The 21,352-nt window shown below is 36.2% G+C and overlaps 1 protein-coding gene across 2 annotated transcripts in view; it reads right to left on the bottom strand.

Moving 5' to 3' along the window:
- The window catches only part of SMG7 (SMG7 nonsense mediated mRNA decay factor), a 79,849-nt gene that overhangs the window by 24,468 nt on the left and 34,029 nt on the right, over nt 1-21,352 (bottom strand). For both annotated transcript variants that reach the window (XM_012640001.1, XM_012640000.1), the window contains exons 2-8: nt 12,821-12,852; nt 10,164-10,281; nt 8,344-8,476; nt 4,440-4,611; nt 3,148-3,219; nt 1,741-1,891; nt 1,246-1,381 (exon numbers count right to left, since the gene is read on the bottom strand). In XM_012640001.1, coding sequence (XP_012495455.1) covers nt 1,246-1,381; nt 1,741-1,891; nt 3,148-3,219; nt 4,440-4,611; nt 8,344-8,476; nt 10,164-10,281; nt 12,821-12,852 — 814 coding nt within the window. The remainder of the gene's footprint in view (nt 1-1,245; nt 1,382-1,740; nt 1,892-3,147; nt 3,220-4,439; nt 4,612-8,343; nt 8,477-10,163; nt 10,282-12,820; nt 12,853-21,352) is intronic.

Genomic DNA, 21,352 nt, shown 5'->3' on the forward strand with positions numbered 1-21,352 from the left:
CTGCTTTGGCCTCTTTCTACAGTCTAAAGGAATTTCGTAAAAACTATTTTATATTGACTATATTTGGCTAATTTATGTCTTAACCATCCAAGTTCTACAATCTCTTGGAATGTGGGACTTTTACAACACTTACAGGAAAACTGTGAAGGAGTTACAGACAATTTCCCAAGTACATAGATACCCAGAAATAATCAAGAAATATAAAATGTTCCTTGAGACTGTCTTGCTTATTGGTGATCCTAGTGCCTAAAAGTGACTGATACACAATAGACAGTCAAATATTTGTTGACTAAATGAGTTTATAATAGTTAATACTTAATTTTGACTCTCCCCATATTTTATATAACGTATTACATTTAAACTGCTATCTTAATATACTAACAAAAGATTATTTGTGTATATAAAAATAGACCAAATGTTAGTTAATTTCATCTCCTTATACAAATTATTTATAGTAAAATGTTTTCCTGTTGAATGAAATTCTCATTTGTTTCCTTCCAACTACCACAAATTCTGATGGATAGAAAGCATAATAAAAATAATGAGCTTGGTTTGCTGAATGGCAATGTCTATTAAGTGGGTAACAGACTCATATCTAAGAATATAAAAACCGGCCGGGCGCAGTGGCTCACGCCTGTAATCCTAGCACTCTGGGAGGCCGAGGCGGGCGGATTGTTTGAGCTCAGGAGTTCAAGACCAGCCTGAGCAAGAGCGAGACTCCGTCTCTACTAAAAATAGAAAGAAATTAATCAGACAACTAAAAATATATAGAAAAAAATTAACCGGGCATGGTGGCGCATGCCTGTAGTCCCAGCTACTCGGGAGACTGAGGCAGAAGGATCGCTTGAACCCAGGAGTGTGAGGTTGCTGTGAGCTAGGCTGACGCCACGGCACTCACTCTAGCCCAGGCAACAGAGTGAGACTCTGTCTCAAAAAAAAAAAAAAGAATATAAAAAATATCAAAAGTAGTACTTTCAAAACTGAGGAGTTATTTATTTTTTTCTAGTTTAATACTTTCTGCCAAATGGCAGCTAGTCAGTGAAAACACTGGCTATACTGTATTTCTTTATATATACCGTACCTTAAACTGAGGGGATGTTGCATGTAAGAATTTCATATGCTTCAGATATAATTTTTATTAATAGTTCATAGCTAAATAATGACACAAAAACTGTGAGTCAGTCTCTTCCAAATCGTATGCTTCCTGATTTAGACAAGACAACAATTCTATTTTTGAAATCTAACCTTAAATTGTTCTTCCAATTTCTCTCGAAGAGGGCTCAACTTTTCCAAGCTCTTACTCAGGTACACGTGACCATGGAATTTAATAAAGGCCTTGATGAAGTCAGAAACACCCCACTTGGTTTTCACCTCATCCCGGCTGAAATGAAAGAAAAACTTCAATGAATCTTAAGCAGCAAAATGGCTAAAACCACTGACAGGAGGCTTTGCAAAAGCATGTTATTTGAGCACCTGATACACAAGAAGAGGATTCTGTATCTGACTAACTTTTCAACTGCAACATCATCAGATGAGTCGGTATTCAGCAGCTCATCTCTTTTACTGGGAACAAATCAGACACTGGTTGAAATTTATTGACTATATGCAAAACTATTATATATCTGTATGTTTAGAAATAAGAGAAACATAGATAACTGGCCATTATTTCCTGTAAACCAAAATATGAGGGCTTAAGGCTCCAGGCTACACAAAACTCTCGTGAAAAAAAGTCAATCCTACCTTTCCAGTGCTTTAGAAAGTGCTTTTTGTAGATTAGTGGAGGCAGCTGGGAAAGGGAACTTCACAGCAATGCTTCTGCAGTAGTAGAAAATCGTGGTCAGGTGGTCTCCTTTGGAAGAAGCTAAGATAGCCAACTGATTGTAAGGCTGACCTACAGGAGAAAGTGAAGACTCTAAAGTAATCGAAGAACAACAGTCATGCTATGAGAATATCTAGGATCAGTTTTTTTTTTTTTGAGACAGAGTCTTGCTCTGTTGCCCGGGCTAGAGTGCCATGGCGTCAGCCTAGCTCACAGCAACCTCAGACTCCTGAGCTCAAGCGATCCTTCTGCCTCAGCCTCCCAAGTAACTGGGACTACAGGCATGCGCCACCATGCCCAGCTAATTTATATATATATATACACACACACTTTTAGTTGTCCAGATCATTTCTTTCTATTTTTTAGTAAAGACAGGGTCTCGCTCTTGCTCAGGCTGGTCTTGAACTCCTGACCTTTGAGCAATCCACCTACCTCGGCCTCCCAGAGTGCTAGGATTACAGGCGTGAGCCACCACGCCTGGCCAAATGATCAGCTTTTAAATCCTGAAATTAATAATGGGGAGTATTTTATAAGGTAAATCTTATGATTACCTCATTACAAATAAGCGTAGTGTAAAACAGCACACTTCAGCGATGGTACATACTATCTTACGTAGGTTAAAAGGTCATATAATTAGGGTGGAGAGCATGACAAGTTCAAATACGGCTTCAGAAAAGGCTAGATAGTAAATATTTTCAGCTTTATGGGCCAAAGGGTCTCTATCGCCACCACTCAACTCTACCACTATATTGTGAAAACAGGCATAAACAATGTGAAAACAGGCATAAACAATGTGAAACGAATAGCGTGACCAGACTGCCATCCCTGCTTTGGCCTCTTTCTACAGTCTAAAGGAATTTCCATGTGGCTTAAAAAGAATGATTTATATCATCAAACATCTGCTGTAATTACTTTAATTCAAGAATCACTGCTAACACTTATTTTGGGGACATCAAAAGACAAAAGCACTATCTTTTAGGTAATAGGTCATTTTTCTAGGGGGAAAAGGGTAGTATTTAAAGAAATAATTATACTATAAGTAATTAAGGATGCCAGAGTCGTATTAATAGAAACAATATTAGATTGTATTATGGAATAGTCTATTTATATTGCTTTACTGACAATAAAAGTAATTTTATTTGTAAAAAGAAAAAAAACTTCATTTTAGGTTATATGGAATGTGCAGGTCCAAAGAAAAATGATGCTCAATACCAAAACTCAACATTTGTTGCTTTCATAAAATTTGAAAGGTGAATCTTGAGTTATCTGTCATATTGCTACAAAGAACAAAGTGTCATGGTTAACCTCAAGTTGATAGGCCCACTCACCATTGGAGGGGACAAGCTGAGCTGCATGCCTATAGTAGGACTCTGCCTGGCTGGTCTGGTTTCTGTATCGAGCTAAGAAGAAAAAGAAAATGTAGTTTTTATAAAAAAAAAAAAAAAAAAAAAAACACCAAAAAAACCAACCCACCAGTAGGGCAGTATTTCCAAAACAGCTATAGTTTTAAATTTTAAAGGTTAATAAAGACATTAAAGTTATTTTAAGATCATTAAAGACAGAAAATACTCTAAAACAAATTAACTATAGGATTATGTGTGAAGTGTCCACCGGCGTTCCCCACGTGGGACGCCCAGCGTGTAACCAGTATTGACGCTTACCTAGCCCCCATTTTCAGGTCGTCCAGTGTCATGCAGCACCAGCTCCCACTATGGACTATGCTGGTGACCTGGAGCCGGCCCACAAGGGGTGAGTTATATGGCACTTAAAAACAAAACAAAACAAAAAACACTATACAATATCTGAAAATTATGTATTTCTTTTTCAATATCCTCAAAAGTGATTTTGAAAAATGCCTCATATCTACCGCAATATTAAGTATGTGTGTGGAAAAAACACATTTAAAGCAAAAACAATCTAAACATACTATCACTGACTCTCCCTGCCAAACTCACTGCTTACTTTGATGTGACTTCCTCATGGAGTCATTGATTTATGACACTAAGAAATCTAAAATCTTTAGACTTAAAAGCAGCAATGTTCTCCATTCCTTGTTATTTGAGGACAAGTAAAACATAATCCTGTAGTTAATTTGTTTTACAACCTTTTTAGGTCACCTTAAAGGAATGAACAAAAATAAGTAAGTTATATAATATTCCCAGATAAAATACATATAATAGAAATGAAGATTTAACTTTAAAAAGGAAGCAAAATTTAAAATGAGCTTTTAGTTTACTACTGGTAAGAAGGAAAGAAGGCAATCTAGCTTCAGAAGGAATAATTTATAAACCCCATTTATTCCAAAAGAGTACGTACATTTAATTTAGAAAATATTACGGCACCACTTTGAAAATTAAGCCTTGATTACATTTTTACTGTTTATTATTTGCCTACACCTGCATGAAGTCTGAATAAAATTTAAATCTTAATACGAAAGTTAACTTCCTTCAAGATCCTCTGCTAATTCCAAAATATTGAGAAATTCTTAGTTCCTTAAAATACATTTATGACAATCTAAATTGTGTGCACATGTTCAGCTTAAAGGAACAGAGTTTCTTTCTATGACCACTCCAAAGGAAAGGCTAAACGTATTATCAATTCCTTCACATCAGAGGCTCACCAATGTCTCCAAGGTGGACGAGGCAGTGCTGGCAGATATAGGAACAGGAGCTAGACTGTGGCTTCACTATGGCGCTGGTATGCGTCTGTTTATTGCTGATAATTCCCAGTTGGGAAGACTTCACACGGCATGGTAAATCTACATTAAACACTGTACACAGTTCCTGTAATAACTAAAAGAAAAACATGAACAAGATTTAGTAGTAAGTCACAACTGGTAAGTCAGAAGTGCTCTAACAGTAATGTTTGCAAATTGTAAGATATCTACCTAGTATCAAATACCGCTGAGACTTGGCTAGAACTACATGAAAATTATTATTTTGAGACAGGGTCTCACGCAATTGCCTGGGCTAGAGTGTAGTGGTGCAATCACAGCTCACTGCAACCTCAAACTCCTGGGCTCGAGTGATCCTCCTACATTAGCCTCCTGAGTAGCTAGGACTACACGTGTGCCTGCATGCCTGGCCTTTTTTTTTTTTTTTTGGTAGAGATGGGGTATTACTCTGTTGCTCAGGCTTGTCTTGAACTCCTGCTCTCAAATGATCCTCTCACCTTGGCCTCCCAAAGTGCTAAGATTACAGGTATGAGCCACTGCACCCCGCCTATATGAAAATTACATGGCAATTATTCATAGTCTAACTAGTATCATTCACTATAAGTCATATCTTTTAAATTCTCAAGTATTAGAGCAATCTAGCATGTGCATTTAAAAGGAATAGCAGCATTTAAAAACAGACTATTTACCTGAATAGGGTTTTCAAGCACATTCAGCAAGCAAAGAAAAGCAAGAAATTCCATGAAATTATCTACCTACTCTCAGAAACACACAAAAATCATTAAAGATTGGTTGGATACAAATTTGACTTAAATGCAAGCCAAGGTATTTATCAGACTTTAGCAATTTCTTGAGATTTATTTTCTCAAGCTGTATGCCAATTCTTTATATACACAAGAAACCTCATGGTACTATAGACCTTATCTAGATCACCCACTCTTACCTCCTCTCTTCCCTATTCTTACAGTATGAGGGGCTCTTCTCCTAGTCAGACCTAACTTCTCTGCCTATACTCGCCTGCTATTTCATTCTTTTCTGCCTCTTGCCTGTCCCCTCTCCCCAACCCTCACCATTCTCTCATCTACTTTCAGCTTCTCACGCTTCTTTCGTGTGGCCTATACACAACAAGTGTCTCCCACAGAAAACAAAAGCAAAAAACAAAACAGAAATAAACCACTCTCCCTTTACCCTATATTCCTTTCTAGCAACCTTCTACCGTCTCTGTCCACTCGACCATCCACCACCACTCTATCCATCAGTTACCTAATAGCCAAACACAATGGACATTTTTCAGTCATCATTTTATTGGATCTCTCTGCTGCATTTAAAATGGCTGATCTGCTTATAGTTGATCAACTGAGCTTTTCTATCTAGTTCTTTGTATCTCTCCAACCATTCCTTTTCAGTTTCCCTCATTCGAAAGCTTTTCTCCTCCCACATTGCTTGCCAAGGGGTTAATTCTTGGCCTCCGCACAGTTCTTCATATTGTATTCTCATTTATTCAAATACACTTGTAAATATATTCAAATATTACATTCATCCAAATATTTGGCTACTATGTCAGACACATCGTAAGCAAGAGAAATACAAATATGAATAAGAAAATCTATGGCCTTAAAGAGCCTATAGCCAAATGAGCAAGTCAGGTACAAAAAGAACAAAAAAAGGGGGCAAAGGAGTAGGGAGAGGGGAAAGGGGAAAGAAGAGAGGAAAGGGGAGGGAGAGAGAAAACATGATACACAGCATAAACAGAATATTCTACTTTTATAATAAACTTAATTCCCTAGGTTATTTGATACATTTGTCTTACTTTGTCCTTGTGATAAACTAGTAGCAACACAATATATGTAGGCATAAAGCTCCATTTTTTTCAGATGAGGATGTAAAAGCAGCAGAAATAATCAAGTGATTTGACTAAGGTTACAGAATTAGAAATACCTTGATTCTATCACCACTCTTTCTAACATGTACAGAATTCAAAATACAAAATAAGATACCCTAAGCTAAAAACCACTTTCATAACTGAATATAGATTCTGCGCATCCTTCCTCATTAAGCATTGAAGTATCCACTTTATCTTTACTTCTACCTGTACATTTGTAATGGGCAAGATATTTGCTGACATAAAACTTGGTAAACAAGTTAATGCTCCAAATGGGTAGGGTCAGGAAATAGAAGAGGCACATAGTAGAGGAAAAGAATGAAAGATGGAGGGGGAAAAAAAAGGGCAGACAACTGTGGGCGATGGTAAGAAGAAACATGAGCGGATAAAGGATGGAGTTCAGTAGGTACTGAAAGAACAGACTGGAACACTAGGCAAGGCTGAACATCTAGCAAGATAAAAAAGGAAGATCACAAAAAGTAAATCAAACATGGCTGGAACATCATGCAGAATGTCTTGTAACAAAATTTCTGCCTAAACTAGCAGTTTAAGTGGAGATATCAGACAGAAAAGCTCCTGTAGGTTCAAGGATTCTAGGAAAGATGGCTCTAGTTGCTACAGAGGCAGTAACAAGGTAGAACCTAAGAAGAGGAAAATATATTTTGTAAGTCGAACAAAACTATATCCTACTTTTATGTAGGTTGACCTTGATGTACTTTACTTGCTAATAGTTTCACTAAATCTAGATGGATGGCTGATAAGAGGCTAGTTACTTCACTATAGGAGTACTGACCAGGAGATGTTCCTAAGGCTATAGCTTAATAATTAATGCCTCTTGTTCTTCCCAAACGCCAATCATAAGTGGCACACAATCCCTCTCTCCAGAAGTATCTCCTCTCCAGAAGTATCAACCTATACTGCTAAAAGGTGGTAAATATTTGAAAATGAATTTTGAGAATAAGAACCAGATTTGATTTCTTTCAATGATGAACTGTGATGACTGTTTTAGTCTAAGTAAAACATAAATCATCTCTATAAGATGATACCTATTTGATATCTTTCAAAAAAAGAATAAAAGGGGGTGGGGTGTGAAAAAAAAAAAAGAATAAAAGGTATCTTTCGACACAGAAATTCTTTTCTTTTTCTACATTTCAAAGAAATGTAAAATCAAAATGAAGCCAAAATATAGGTAGCAATAGTCAAACACCATAGGGAGAAATGACCAAAGATTTCTTTCAGTGTAAGATCCTCAAAATCTTGTCTAAACAGAAGATGCTAATTTATATATAAAAATTTTATTAGGTTACAACTGCTAAACAAATGGATAAAATGGAAATTTTCTAAAGAATTTTGCTTAAAGAAAATTCCATGGTCAAAATTAAGATTTATTTATTCCTTTACCTTGCCTGATTTAGATGTTATGTCAGGATGTGACTAAAGGAAAGTCTCTGAGGATGATGAAAAGCTCATTCAAACTAAGAAAAAACTACTCCATTTCTTAGGTAGTTTAATAACATTCCAAGATCCAGATAAATCCACTGAATAAATAATACTGTGAAAACTCACTTGATATTATAAATTTTAAGTATTTCTTATCTGGCTGAAGACAGCTGTTACTTTCATAATGGCTATACTCATACTCATAAATTCACATTTGCTCTAATACCATTTCTGAACACTTCCGCTGTTTCACTAAGACTTTGCTTTCATTACTGCCTTTCTATTCAATTAAATCTCCAACCTTTAAGCCAAAATATCAACCTTTTTAAGAGCAGAACCTTTATTTTTTTAGGGGTCTTAGGGATAAACAATTTGGGACATTTGTATTCATTTGAGATTATAGGTGAACAACCCCTGGATGGCCCATACAGTAGTTTCACAAAGTGTTTACCTGAACAAAAGATATGTACAAAGAGCAGAATATTTACCACTAATACTAGAAAAACTGGTATACAGTGCAGAACTCACCTGAGTATAGAAGCCACTAGCTGCCTCTAGGAACAGAGAAAGGTTTGCCTGAACTTCACTCCGATTCGGGTTTGCTCGATTCTTTGCCTGGCCTTGTAGTGTTGTGATCTGATTCTTAAAGGCGTGATTCCAGCTGAAAACAAAATGTAATTCTATTTGGTATAGCAGTGACTCACTGGGCAGACACTGGTCCCCCTGAGAACAAGAAAGAACTGTCTGTTATAATTACACCACACTAGACAGTCAACCAGCATTAAAGTTATTCATTTATTTAAATAACTTTATGCTCCCCTTTGAACAAGACTAGATATGCAGTAGAATCCAACTGTAGTAAACACTTACCGAATGTTCAAATAATCAGAATGTTGCTTCAGCTATTAATCTTTTAGAGCTACCAGAGTTAGTCTGTTTCGGAATCCCAGTACAAATCAGAACTACAGTGGCAAGATCAAAGTAAAAACAAGCCGCTAATAAATTTCCATACATTGTGCCAAAAATAATGGACTGTACCCTACCAAGTGACATGTATGGGGGGAAAAGGTTTTGTAAATATTAAGCCGTATCTCTTGTTTCCCCAAAAGCTATTTATTTCCCACAGCATTCAGTTCCATTCCTATTTAATAGGTTTGCTTATTTCCCTTATAATTAACATTTTCTTTAGAGTTTGAAATACGAGCCCCATTTCAACTTTGGCTATTTAAAATAAGAAACGACACAATGCTGAAATATGGCATACCAAAATCCTGTTACAAAATGTCTTTCATTAATCAAGTTACATTGAGAATCAGTTTAAATTCAGTTATGGTGAAATACAGTCACTCTCTAACTTAGAAACCACAGGGGTAGGGTTGGGTGGGGAAAGAAGAAGTAAGATAAAGGGAAGATATTACCAGCTTGATTAAAAGAAGCAAACACAGATAAGGGGATTACAACCTACCTGGAAAGTACCTAATTCTTTATCAACATCAACTTTTGAGGTTCTAGAGCACTGGATTTTTTTAACGATTTAGGAGAACAATCACTCGTTCAGCATTTTTGATGACATCTTATCCTTGACTCTAATGTCACAGGATAAGGATTTTGACTGGTCATGACTTAGTTCTATCACTAGATTCCCTAAAAATATAAAGTATTTAAGAAAGGTTCGAAAGATACGAAAACTAAACTTCAGTACAACTTAGGGTAATGGGCATTACTAGACAGAATATTCTTAATTGACTTTTAAATTTCTATCAGGCTAATGTCTCTGTTCCAACCATGAAAAGCATTTATTTACTCACTTGGGAATCTGGTCATCTGCCATTTCACCTCTCATACAAAGAACAAGTGGAACAGTCTAAATACACAAAATCTTTCTTTAGTTTTATTGGGGGGAAAAAAGGAAATACTACTGATTTATTTAATTAAAAGGAAGGACTTTCCTTACAACACAAATACATTTTCCTGTCCAAGAAATTCACAGAATCACATTTACCAAAGAACGATTTTTCTAAAGCCCACTCTTGAATGTTTTGAATCATGGCTTAAATGTTAAGACTAAATACAGAGAATCCAAACATTTTCAGCACTTGAAATAGATATATTTGTTTCCCTGATATGCTCTAAAACAGCTGCCCTAATGACCTTAGTAAGATCCAACTCTAAACATTTCTCCTCTTACCTCCAAAGACTGTATCTAAAATACTGTCAAATATTAGGATTTTTCTCCATTGAAAAAGCTTACTCTGAGAGAAGTTAAAAAACAAATAACCAACCAAATTGTTTTAGAGTCTTGGTGAGACTGTTGATCTTACAGGGACATCCCAAATGATAATACTTACAGATCTTGTTCTACTTTCTTGTCTAAAGCGTATTCCAAATCAGTAACTAGCATTTTCTGGTACAGGTCCTGCAGAGCCTGCCTGGATGTCCAGACTTCAGCTGGACCCAGCTTAGAATCTGAGTAACAAAACAAAAACATAACAGTAGATAGACAGATAAACAGGTAGTTAAAACCATTACACCACACAAACGATTCCTTCCCTCTATTCCCTAAAGCAAAATCTGCTCTAAGTATATCCCATAGAATGTTGCAGAAATTTTATATCACCACATTTCAAATAATAACTTTCACCTTTTGGCTAATGACTAAATCTGGTTTAAAAAGTTTCTGTATTTGTCTTTTAGCTTTGAAATAACATCATGATATGAAAATGGCTAAAAAAAAGAATGGCTCACCTTCTGCTTCTGGTTTGGATTTCTGCCTAGTCACATCATAGGAAGCCATAGGCCTCACAGTAAGTCACCCCATTTGAAATGATGGACTGCCAAGTTTGTCTGTTTACTCTCATAACTGTACCTCTTTGTCCAAAGCAGGTTTTCTCTTTTTCTTTTGAATCATTCCCATAAATATCCTTACAGCATTTTCACGTCAGCTCACCAAACCAGCAGATGCTTGGGTATTCTGCTATTATTCCAATAAAGCCATGACAGTGACCATTATTTTAATGAGTGGTAGACTTGCTTTCTCAAACACTTTTGTGAACAAATCCACACTTGTCATTTAATGTAAAGGAAGGCTGCTAAGAGACTGAGATTAAACTGCTCAAAAGGCCAGATGAAACACTGGGTGTAGGATGAAATCAGGAGGTCAGGCTATGACTATACATAATGTAAAACTGGGGCCATACTGTCTGCCAAAGTCCTGTAAGGCAGGTTAGCCTTTCTGATGACTGGGCTTGTGAGTGCAATAATCGATAGTAAGCGGCCTCAGTAGGAGAACTTACTAACAGACTTTTCAATTACATATTTCCAATAACTAGTTAGACTATTTGGTTGCATTTAGGAGTTTTGCTGCTACATAGTGGCATAATCTTCAGTCTCCTTTAGGTTTGCTTTTAATATCTATAGCCACCACAAGAGAATCTCCTGAATATTTGAATTAATGGTCACAAGAGTTTGCTGTCTAGTAAGAATACAGTCTACTATCAGTTCTTGGTCCCTTACTAAGTTTTTAATCACTAAATAATAGATTTATTCAACTATGCTTCAATTCATCACTGGCAAGAAAGGGAACTGTAATAAATCATTAAATCTTATCTATCAGATAGACTGTCATTTAAATGAGTAGATTTAATATCCTAGTTAAAGTTTCCGGGCAGCCAAAGGTCCCCTATAAAAGTCAAACCTAAGACTATTTACTGAGGATGTTCAATACTTAAGAAAAAGTAAATGGCACAGAGAGCTTGATGTTGCTCCATGTACCGTTTTTGTCACACAATACAGAGTCTGCTTTCTCTTTTTATTTTTTTTTAGAGATGGGATCTTGCTCTCTTGCTAGGTTAGAGTGCAGTGGCACCATCATAGCTCACTGCAGCCTCAAAGTCCTGGGCTCAAATGATCCTCCCACCTCAGCCTCCCAAGTAGCTGCAACTACAGGTGCATGCCACCATGCCCGGAATGAGTACGCTTTCAATGCCAATTCAAGAGTGTAATACAGTAGCTCCGAGCTGACAATGATATACACAATATAGATGACGATGACAAATCTGTTAACAATGGGAAGAACTGAGGTGCTATACTATAATAAGCTTTGTTTTTTTGTTTTGTTTTGTTTGCCTTTTTCCTTGAACAAGATGACAATGAGATTACCCAGGGAGTCTTAGAGCATTAGCCTGTGATACCAGAGTTAAGAAAAAGACATCTCAACAGTCCATTTCCTCGTATTGTAAATCTCGACAGAAATGTTGGTTACCACAACAATTTAATAATTCTTCATAAATTTCAATGCATTAACTAAATTCTTCAAAAATTAGAATGAGATCCATGATCACACATTCCTCTTACATTTTAGGATAGCATATGCTGTTATAGAGGGCATACTGATCACTACATAGTAATCACCACGTATTTCCTAATTTTGCAATTAAAATCATCTTCTCCTTTCAGTGGCTATGTCCAACAGTTATTCTTCCAAAAAAACCTCAGGTACTATTCAAAGCAACAAAGATACGGGAGAAAAGAAAGAAAGGTAGCAAGGGAGCTCACTCAACTTCAAGGACTTTCAGTACAGTTTTCCTGCAAATATTTTTTCTGAAGGTTTACCTACTACTCAAGTTTTGGTAATTATGAACAGGAAAGGAATGTTTTCCGAAGAAGATATTGACCTAGCAACCTAAGATATTTAGGTTTATAGGGGGTATGAATTATTTTTTTGGTATGTCTTAAATCATTCATAAGTTCATAAAAATTAAGTGAATATATACATTATATTAGGTAACATTCAATTCAGTGTAGCATATGTAAAATTCTTGACAGGTTATTTAAATAAGAATTCAAAGTATAAAAACAACAAATATTTAAAGCTAATAGTAAGTTATCACCCCTTTTGGCAACAAGGACAGGATTTAGGGCTAGGAGTAATAAAGGAAGGAGGACATCCTTCCATTAATCTAATAGTATAAAATACATTGTGAAAAAGAAACAAGCCAGCCAATACCTGTCATGTCAGCCTTCAGGACTTCTGCCTGCCTAGATAGGAAAAAAAGAACATCAGTTAGAAACAAACTAGGCCTAATCAACATAAGTAACACTAAAAGTTAAGTGAAATCATATACTACGATGTGTAGCAGCTATATTTGGGGCACTGCAAATAGTGTCCCTGCTTTAATGTCCAGGGTAGCACTAGGTCTTGACAAACTGATGCCAATACTTGAAAGTTTATAGGATCATCACTGACCTCTTCTGCTAAGCAGAATTCACTTTCTTTTTGTTTTCCTCCAAATCTGATTTAAGATAACATTAAATGATATTCATTAAATTAAAAAATTTCTATTAATGCTGCCAGAAAATTCTATTATGTTTCTCAATTCACTAGTCACCATAACTATTTTCAAATTTCCACTCTTCTCAAGCTACTGATTCCTGCTCCCCTTCATTACCCCTAATGACAGTCCCATACCTCAGGGAAAATAATTCCGACTTACTAAATATACACTACACATACAGAGACCTCCTCTTACTTTCTCTTGTTGAAACACTAGAGGTATTGCACCTCAAAGACCAATAATTCCACTTAGGTATGCTCTTTCTAGCTTTTCTTAAGGATTTGTTTCTTTGATTAACCCTTCCCCTTCCAACAATTTTGAAACTTTCCTCTTTATTGGATCCTTCTCTTCAGCCATTTACACGTCACATTAAAACCCTCTGCCGTACATTCACCTACAGCTGCTGCCTCTTTTTTCTCTCGAATTCCTCAAGAGTTGCCTGTATTCAAGAGATCTAAAACTGAACTCATGACCCATCCCCATCCCCCATCCTAAGTTTTCGTGTTTCTTCACCTTAGCAAATGTATCATGGTTTTCCAGTTGTGGGAGGCGAAAACCTGGAAGTCAATTATTCATCCATGATGTTCTCCCAAAACCCTAGTATCTATCAATTCCACAAAATGTTATGTACTAAACATATCTCGAATCTGTTGATTTCCCTCTGTTTCCTCTTCAGCCACTCCCATACAAGTGATAACCATTCCTTGGCTGGACTATTGCAAAGCCATTAAATTGTTTTCTCCACTTCACTCTTGTCCCATTTCATTCTGTTCTCCCACTGCTATCAGAGAGATCTTTTAAAAATGCAAACCTGATCTATCAATTGTCCCTCTAAAACACTTTTATAATTCCCCACTACTCTTAGGGTAAAAACCAAAATCTTTATTGAAGAGTCCTACAAAATTCTACAGTCTCTGAACTCTACTTCCACCACTCTTCTTTCCTTGATCTCTGTGCTCGTCGCTGGACTCCTGGCTTCTCCAGTGTGCTCTGCTTCCTTCACACTCTGGGCCTTTGTAAAGAAGTGTCTCTTTGTTAGGAACACCTTCTCCTTCAGAAGGTTACTTCCTCAGGAAGCCCTACTTGAACTCCACCTAGATTAAGGATACTCCTGTTTTATTCTTTCAAAGCATTTGTAGTTTTTCTTCATAGTACATATCACAGATTTTAAGAACGCTCATCATCACAACCCCTGTCTACAAGCACAGTGACTTGTGCCTTGCACACAGTAGGCACTCAATAAATGTTTTTTAATAAAAAGAAAAGGACAAATCATGTTCATATATTTTAAAATTTAAATATATAAACTTAAGAGATATCCTTTTTTTTTTTCTTAAAGAGACTGGGCTCCCTATGATGCCTGGGCTGGCCTCAAATTCCTGGCCTCACCCTCCTGAGTAGCTGGGGCTACAGGTGCACACCACTATGCCTAGCTGAGATTCCCATTTTTAAAAATAAACTTTTAGCATGAAAGCTAGAGAATATTAAGGTTCTAAAACTTTTACTGTAAATATTGTTTTAAATAACTTATTAGGTATTTAATATTGTTAATTTTGGTTTCATTAAAATGTAAAGTGAACCCTTTCACTCTCTTAGTCTTTAAAAGATATTTATGCTTTTTTAAAAAAAATTAAGCCTTCAAACAACAGAACGACAATAAGGTGCTAAGAAGGTAACCACAAACCATATGGAACTATTAAATAAAGGAACAATGCTAAATAAACAGTTACACTTAGTCCTAAAATGTAACAGGACATCAAATTCCATTATCCATACTGCCTGGCTTCACTGTTTGCTTTGGGTGTTAACTGTTGCCACTAAAAAAAAAAAATCTTCACAAAGTTGTTGGCTTATGCCCTTAAAATCTAAGATCATACAACTTGATAAAGCATACCACATATCCTATCCTACCAATGTCACAAGAACCATCCCTCCTTCCCCCCAAAATCCTATTGGAATACTAATTTATGAACCTTACACTGAGAAGGCCAGGGTTAATTATTCACCTTTACTAGATTCAGTGACCTTTCATTCTGTCCCCGAGGTGCAAAGTTACAAAGGATATATTTTGCGGTGTTTTCATATATTAGCTAAAACTTCATACGAGTGTATACAGGATACCTTATACTTAGGATCATGTGTTTAATGGTTGTTTTCTCATTCCAAACAAGATGTGTTTTATAAAGATGAATAACATTTCAGTATGTTAACATCCACCTAATGAATACCAACTTCCAGTTGGTAGTCTGGACTGGACTACCAGTCCAGACTGGTCCTATCTTTAATATGGGGTATAACAGGAACTTTCTACAGTCTGCTTCTCTTATGGGCGATTTGTCAGTTGATGAACTATAATTCTCAAAGATTCTGGAGCGGGCTTCCATTAATAAACAAAGATCAAAATTTACTCTATATTTTTAATATGCTATAATCTGCCCAAGAAAATCTGTAAAACTAAAAATTCAAACACTAACAGAAATATAAAAATGTATAATACTAAAAACTATCTGACATAAATGTTAAAGCATTTTGAAATTCTAGGAGTTTGAATTCCTCAGTATGATAAGAGTAGAGGTGCTTACTCATCTCTGTGCTGTTCCTTGCTAGGTTTTGAAAGAAGCACAAGTTAATGACTAAACTAACCTTACTAAACTGAATTTACAAAAATACAGCTAAAGGGAAAATATAACAACCCTACGGAGACAGCTACAATTGTTCTTATTTTATAAATGAAAAAATTAAAGCTCTGAGATGTAAAATAATTTGCTATAGTCACAAAGCAATCAGGTACAATTAGATACAAATCTTATTCTGACTCCAGGGTCCAAGTTATTTCTATTTCTTTCACATCAGAATAACAAAATTCTATGACATAAAAAGCTAACATGGGCTTACCGAGGTTAGGTTTTGTGCTCTGTCAATAACATTAATATTTAAGTCAACTAGCATAAATTAAAATATCTGTTCATAATGGAAATGTTATATCTGAAATTTTTATCAAAAAGACCATAAGAAGTTAAGTAAATGATAGCTAATGTAGTGGTCAGCCTAAGAATGAAATTTCCCTTCACCTTGGATCTATTTTTGTAAAGAAAGTTTCATTAAAACAGTCACATCCATTCATTTACATATTGTGTATGGCTCCTTTTGGCAACAAGAGCAGAGCTGAATAGTTGGGACAACCACCACATGGCCCACCAAGCCTAAAATATTTACTATCTGGCCTTTTTACAGAAAATGTTTGCCAGCTCCTGCTCTAAGGCACACTTGATCAAAAGAATGAGAAATAAAATAGTTTGTAAGTTCCCAAACCAAATTATGGTTATGAGAAATCATCAACAATAATGTCTTCAGAATAAAGATATTTTTATTAGTTACTATCTTAATCTTGTCACAAAGAGGAATATGTTAAAAAATATACTCTTATATAATCAGAAACAGTTAACAATTGCAGGCCATGCTCTATTTTTGATAGAATTGGCAAACTCTTTAAAAGAAGGTTTGGCTTATTTACTATTATCCACTAATTCTTTTTTCTGTGTCCCCACAACACTCAGGTGGTCCCCACAACCACCTGAGGTCCCCACAACATTCACACAGGTGGGAAAGGTTAAGCTAACAGTTATTACTTCACAAGAAGAGGAATCCCTATCTCCCCACCTCTAAACAATTATTAGCGTTCCTTTTTTTATAGTGTACAATATACGAGAAATCAAATCAATGGACATATGCTTTTATACAGATGCTTTAATAAAGATTAGCACACGCGCCTATAATCCTAGCACTCTGGGAGGCCGAGGTGGGAGGACTGCTTGAGCTCAGGAATTTGAGACCCCAGCTCTACTAAAAATAGAAATAATTAGCCAGGTGTGGTGGTGAACGCCTTTTGTCCCAGCTACTAGGGAGGCTGAGGCAAGAGAATAGCCTAAACCCAGGAGTTTGAGGTTTCTGTGAGCTGGGCTGACGCCATGGCACTCTAGCTCAGGTGACAGGGAAAAAAAAAAGGATTAGCACAAAACTGGCTATTTCAAAAATTATTTTACTTGATAAAGAAAAAAAATACAATACTTCAACTGTCCTACTAGTTTTGTTAAAGACTGTCGGGTCAAGGCTGGTCTGATGGTAGTGGGTTATCACAACTTGTTAACATTAGTGTCACTAAAGTTGGTATATAACCCCCACTGCTAAATTTGACTGGCTTTAAAAAAAAAAAAAAAGACTATCACGCCAATAGATTAACATTACAGTTTATAGCCAGTACCTACATAGAGAGACAAGAATTTTAAAATGTTCTCTCTTGGCAGATGGTATGGCAACATGGATTCATTTTTATTCTTACTTTCAGCTGAAGAAATTGATGAAAAGAATGAACCAAGAATCCAAAAATTAAAATCACCATGCCTTCAATCACAAAATAACACTATTATAGTGTTATAATAACACTATTATAAAACATAAAGCTTTCAAAATACTAAGTATATTGTTTTAGTTATTAAATATTAGGTCATTAAATGTGAAATGTCTGATTTCAGATCAATAGTTTTTTATATCTGAAACAAATAGCAGTACAATTAATCAAAGCATGCACCTAAACTATCAACATAATTTTGTCATCTTAATAGGGGCTTGTTCATGTCAGCTGCAAAGGAGCATGGAGAACGAATGGCGATGAAATCACAAAAGGCATTTTCCACAGCTTGTCAAGAATTGGAAGAATACCCTTGCAAGAAGTGGTCCAAAGCCTGGAAAAAAGTGGCAGTCAGTTGGTACAAAGTTTGGTGAATACAGTAGATAACAGAGAGTTTCCAAGTCCAGCTGCTATAGTTGGAGCAGTGTTATTTGTGCAACATGTGGTCCAGCATTGTCTTGCAACAGGATTGGCCTGTCTCTGTTGACCAATCTCAGCTGCTTAATCACAAGCACCCTCATCATTTCGTCCAAATGGGTTCAGTAGACATCTGCTGTAATCGAATGACCAGGTTTCATGAAGCTGAAGCAGATAATACTAGCGCTGGACCACCAAACTGACACCATTAGCTTTTTGTGATGGATATTTGGTTTTGGACTGTGTTTTGGCACTTCATCTTTATCCAACCATTGTGCCCAATGCTTGCGATTGTCAAAAAGAATCCACTTTTCTTCATACGCAACAATACAGGATAGAAATGGTTCACCCTTTATGTCGTGACAGCAAAGAAAGGCAAGCTTCGAAACGATTTCTCTTCTGACCGCTCGTTTGATTCATGCGGAACCCATCTATCCAGCTTCTTTACCTTGCCTATTTGTTTCCAATGGTCTGATATTGTTGGAATAACGTCAAACCTTGCTGCTAATTCACGCGTAGGTTTAGATGGATTCGCTTCCACTACAGCTTTCAGCTCATCATTATCCACCTTGGTCTCTGGTTGCCCATGTGGCTCATTTTCAAGATTAAAATCACCAGAATGGAACTTCTCAAACCATCAATGTATTATGCATTCATTAACCACATCCTTCCCAAACACTGCACTGATATTTCAAGCTACCTGCGCTGCACTGTTTCTTTGACGGAACTCATGTTCCAAAACAACACGAATTTTTGACTTACCCATGGTTTCACAAAAATTGCTCTAAAAAAATTCTGAAAGATAATCACAAGCCAAAATGTGCATTTGAAAGACTGAGGAGGTATCTTCACAACAAACATAAAGCAACAAGTATCAAAGTGAAATGTTGGAGATAGCAACTGTCCAACTTAGCTCTTAAGGAAATCGGACATTTCATACTTAATAACTCAATAAGAGAAATTAAGCACTTCTATCAGCAATAAAAAGAAAAAAGTCATTAAAAGGCTGAATAAAATCTGGAACATTCGGTGACAGTCAAGTATGTTGAAAGCTAACGATCTGAAACAATACTCTTGGAATAATCAAGATCTATAAATACATTTAATGCATTCTAAGCACTAGGTACTATAATAGCTAACACTATATATAGCAATTACTACTTCCATTATTTTAGGTGCTTTATATAAAGTAATCATTTAATTCACACTATGTACTATTATTGTCCCCACTTTACGGCTGAAGAAACCCAAGGAGACAGAAGTTAAGGAGCATGCCCAAGGTCACAGAGTTAGTAAGCAGTAGAAGCAGCATTTCAGCTCCAGAGTCTAGCTCCTAACTATTATATCACATTTACTCTCTTATATAACTATGTAAGAAAAAAAAATCTGGAATATTTGATAGTAAGAGGCCATAAAACTAAGGTTATCTATACTTAACCATTTTACGATAATTTTTTATGTCACTAGAGGAAAAAAACTAAAATTTGGATTATCTTCTTTAACGAATATCTTGGTTATACATAGCACTTATATAAAAATGCCAGGTAACAAATATAGCATAATTTCTCTTAAGAATATACACTCTAAGATTAATAGTTTAGAAATATGGTATTTCCAAATCAGGGGCACATAATGGGAGATTCTTTCTACCTGAACTCCCAACTCCCTTTCTCTATGAGCAGAATTCAGGGATACAAGTCAACATCTTCTGAACTCACAGCTGCCATGGAAGAAGAGGCTAGAATATTTTTTTGGAAATTTAAGCAAAAGCCATGATAGCTTTCATTTCAAGTTAATTTGTTTATACGTTTCATAGAGTTCTAAGCAGTATTAGGGATAATAACAGTATTCATCAATTACAATCATAAGCATAATAACCCTAATCATAATTACTTGTGCTAAATAACTGGCCAGATACTATAAGGTGAGTGTGCGCTTCTGCACGCCCTCACACAAACATACGCAATCTATAGCTCTCTAACACATCACCAGCTCACATGGTACTAATCAGAGAAAAATAAGTCACATTGCTCTAATGTTGAATTTCATTTAGAAAAGAGAATCTAGAGAAGATGCTGCTCCTAAAGGAGCTTTTCTCATTATGTGTCAATAAAAATACTAACTGACTTTCTCTCTCTGGCACTTTATGGTTTATCGCACATTTTCAAATCTCCTGATACTCCAATGTTCCTATACCATAACATTCACTCAACAATCTATATTCTTTGAAAATGTGCACCTAGTTTCATTTAAGGGCCAATTCTGGTCTGAAAATTTCAAAGGATGAGAAAGAGTTATTCTTCCAGGCAGGAGAAAGAGCATAACAATAAAAAGCAAAGTCAAGCCAGTGACAGAGGCAGACCGCAGTATAAAATGCAAGGTAGTAAGCCACAGATGATGAAATAGGAGAATCAAGGCACACAGCACATTGTGAGAGGCCTCGTACGACATGGTCAAGGAGTTCAGATTCTGTCCTTTAAATAATAGGAAACCAGTGCTGAATTTAAAACAAGAGCACAAGTACTGTTAAATCAGAATTTTTAAAAAGATTACTATAGATGTATGTAAAGAAGACCTTTAAAAGGTCAAGGCTGGAAGTGAGGAAGTGACAACTCAGATGGATGGAAAACCCAGATTCAAGAAATATCTGAAAGTTAACTCAGCAGAAGGGGAGATAAAGCAGAGGAAAGAGTCTAAAATCACCCCCAGAATGTCAGCTTGGACAGCTGAGAATATGAGACGGTGGAGGTGTGTGTGTAGGCATTCAGAGATGGGGATCGAGTACAGGGCACAGGGGAGACATCGAGACTAGGGACATAGCACTGGAGTGATAGGCACACTGATGGCAGTTAAAACAATGAGTAGATGTAACTGCCCATAGAGGCAGAAGGGTGGAGCTACCTCTCTATATTCATTTTTTTTTAAGGTCAGATAAAAGAAAGACAGCCCAGGAAGAACACCAATGAGAAACTGGCAAACAGTACGAGAGCAAGAGAAGAACGGAGTACGGAAAATAAGACAATATAAAGGAAGAGCAGTCAACAACATCACAGGCAGCAGAAAAGTATTGTAAGATTAATAAAGAATGGAAAGCATTTTGGATTGAGTGAAATAAAAGGGTCAATGACACCCGTCTCTGAGTGCCAAAGACACAATGTCAGATTGCAGGAAGTTGAGAAACAAATGAGAGAAAGAAGTTTAAGTCAACTTTTAAGAGACTGGGCTGTGAAAAGAAAGATAAAGGGACCATGGGTAAAGAGAAGTTTCTTTCCTTTTTTTTGTTTTTAAGGGGAGACACTTGAGCATGTTTGGAATGAAGAAAAACTAGGAGAAAGGAAGATATAGGAAAGTGATAATAAACTCATAGAGCATGGTTGTA

Source organism: Propithecus coquereli, unplaced genomic scaffold (assembly GCF_000956105.1).
Source record: "Propithecus coquereli isolate 6110/MARCELLA unplaced genomic scaffold, Pcoq_1.0 Scaffold146, whole genome shotgun sequence".
In the NCBI taxonomy this organism is placed as follows: domain Eukaryota; kingdom Metazoa; phylum Chordata; class Mammalia; order Primates; family Indriidae; genus Propithecus; species Propithecus coquereli.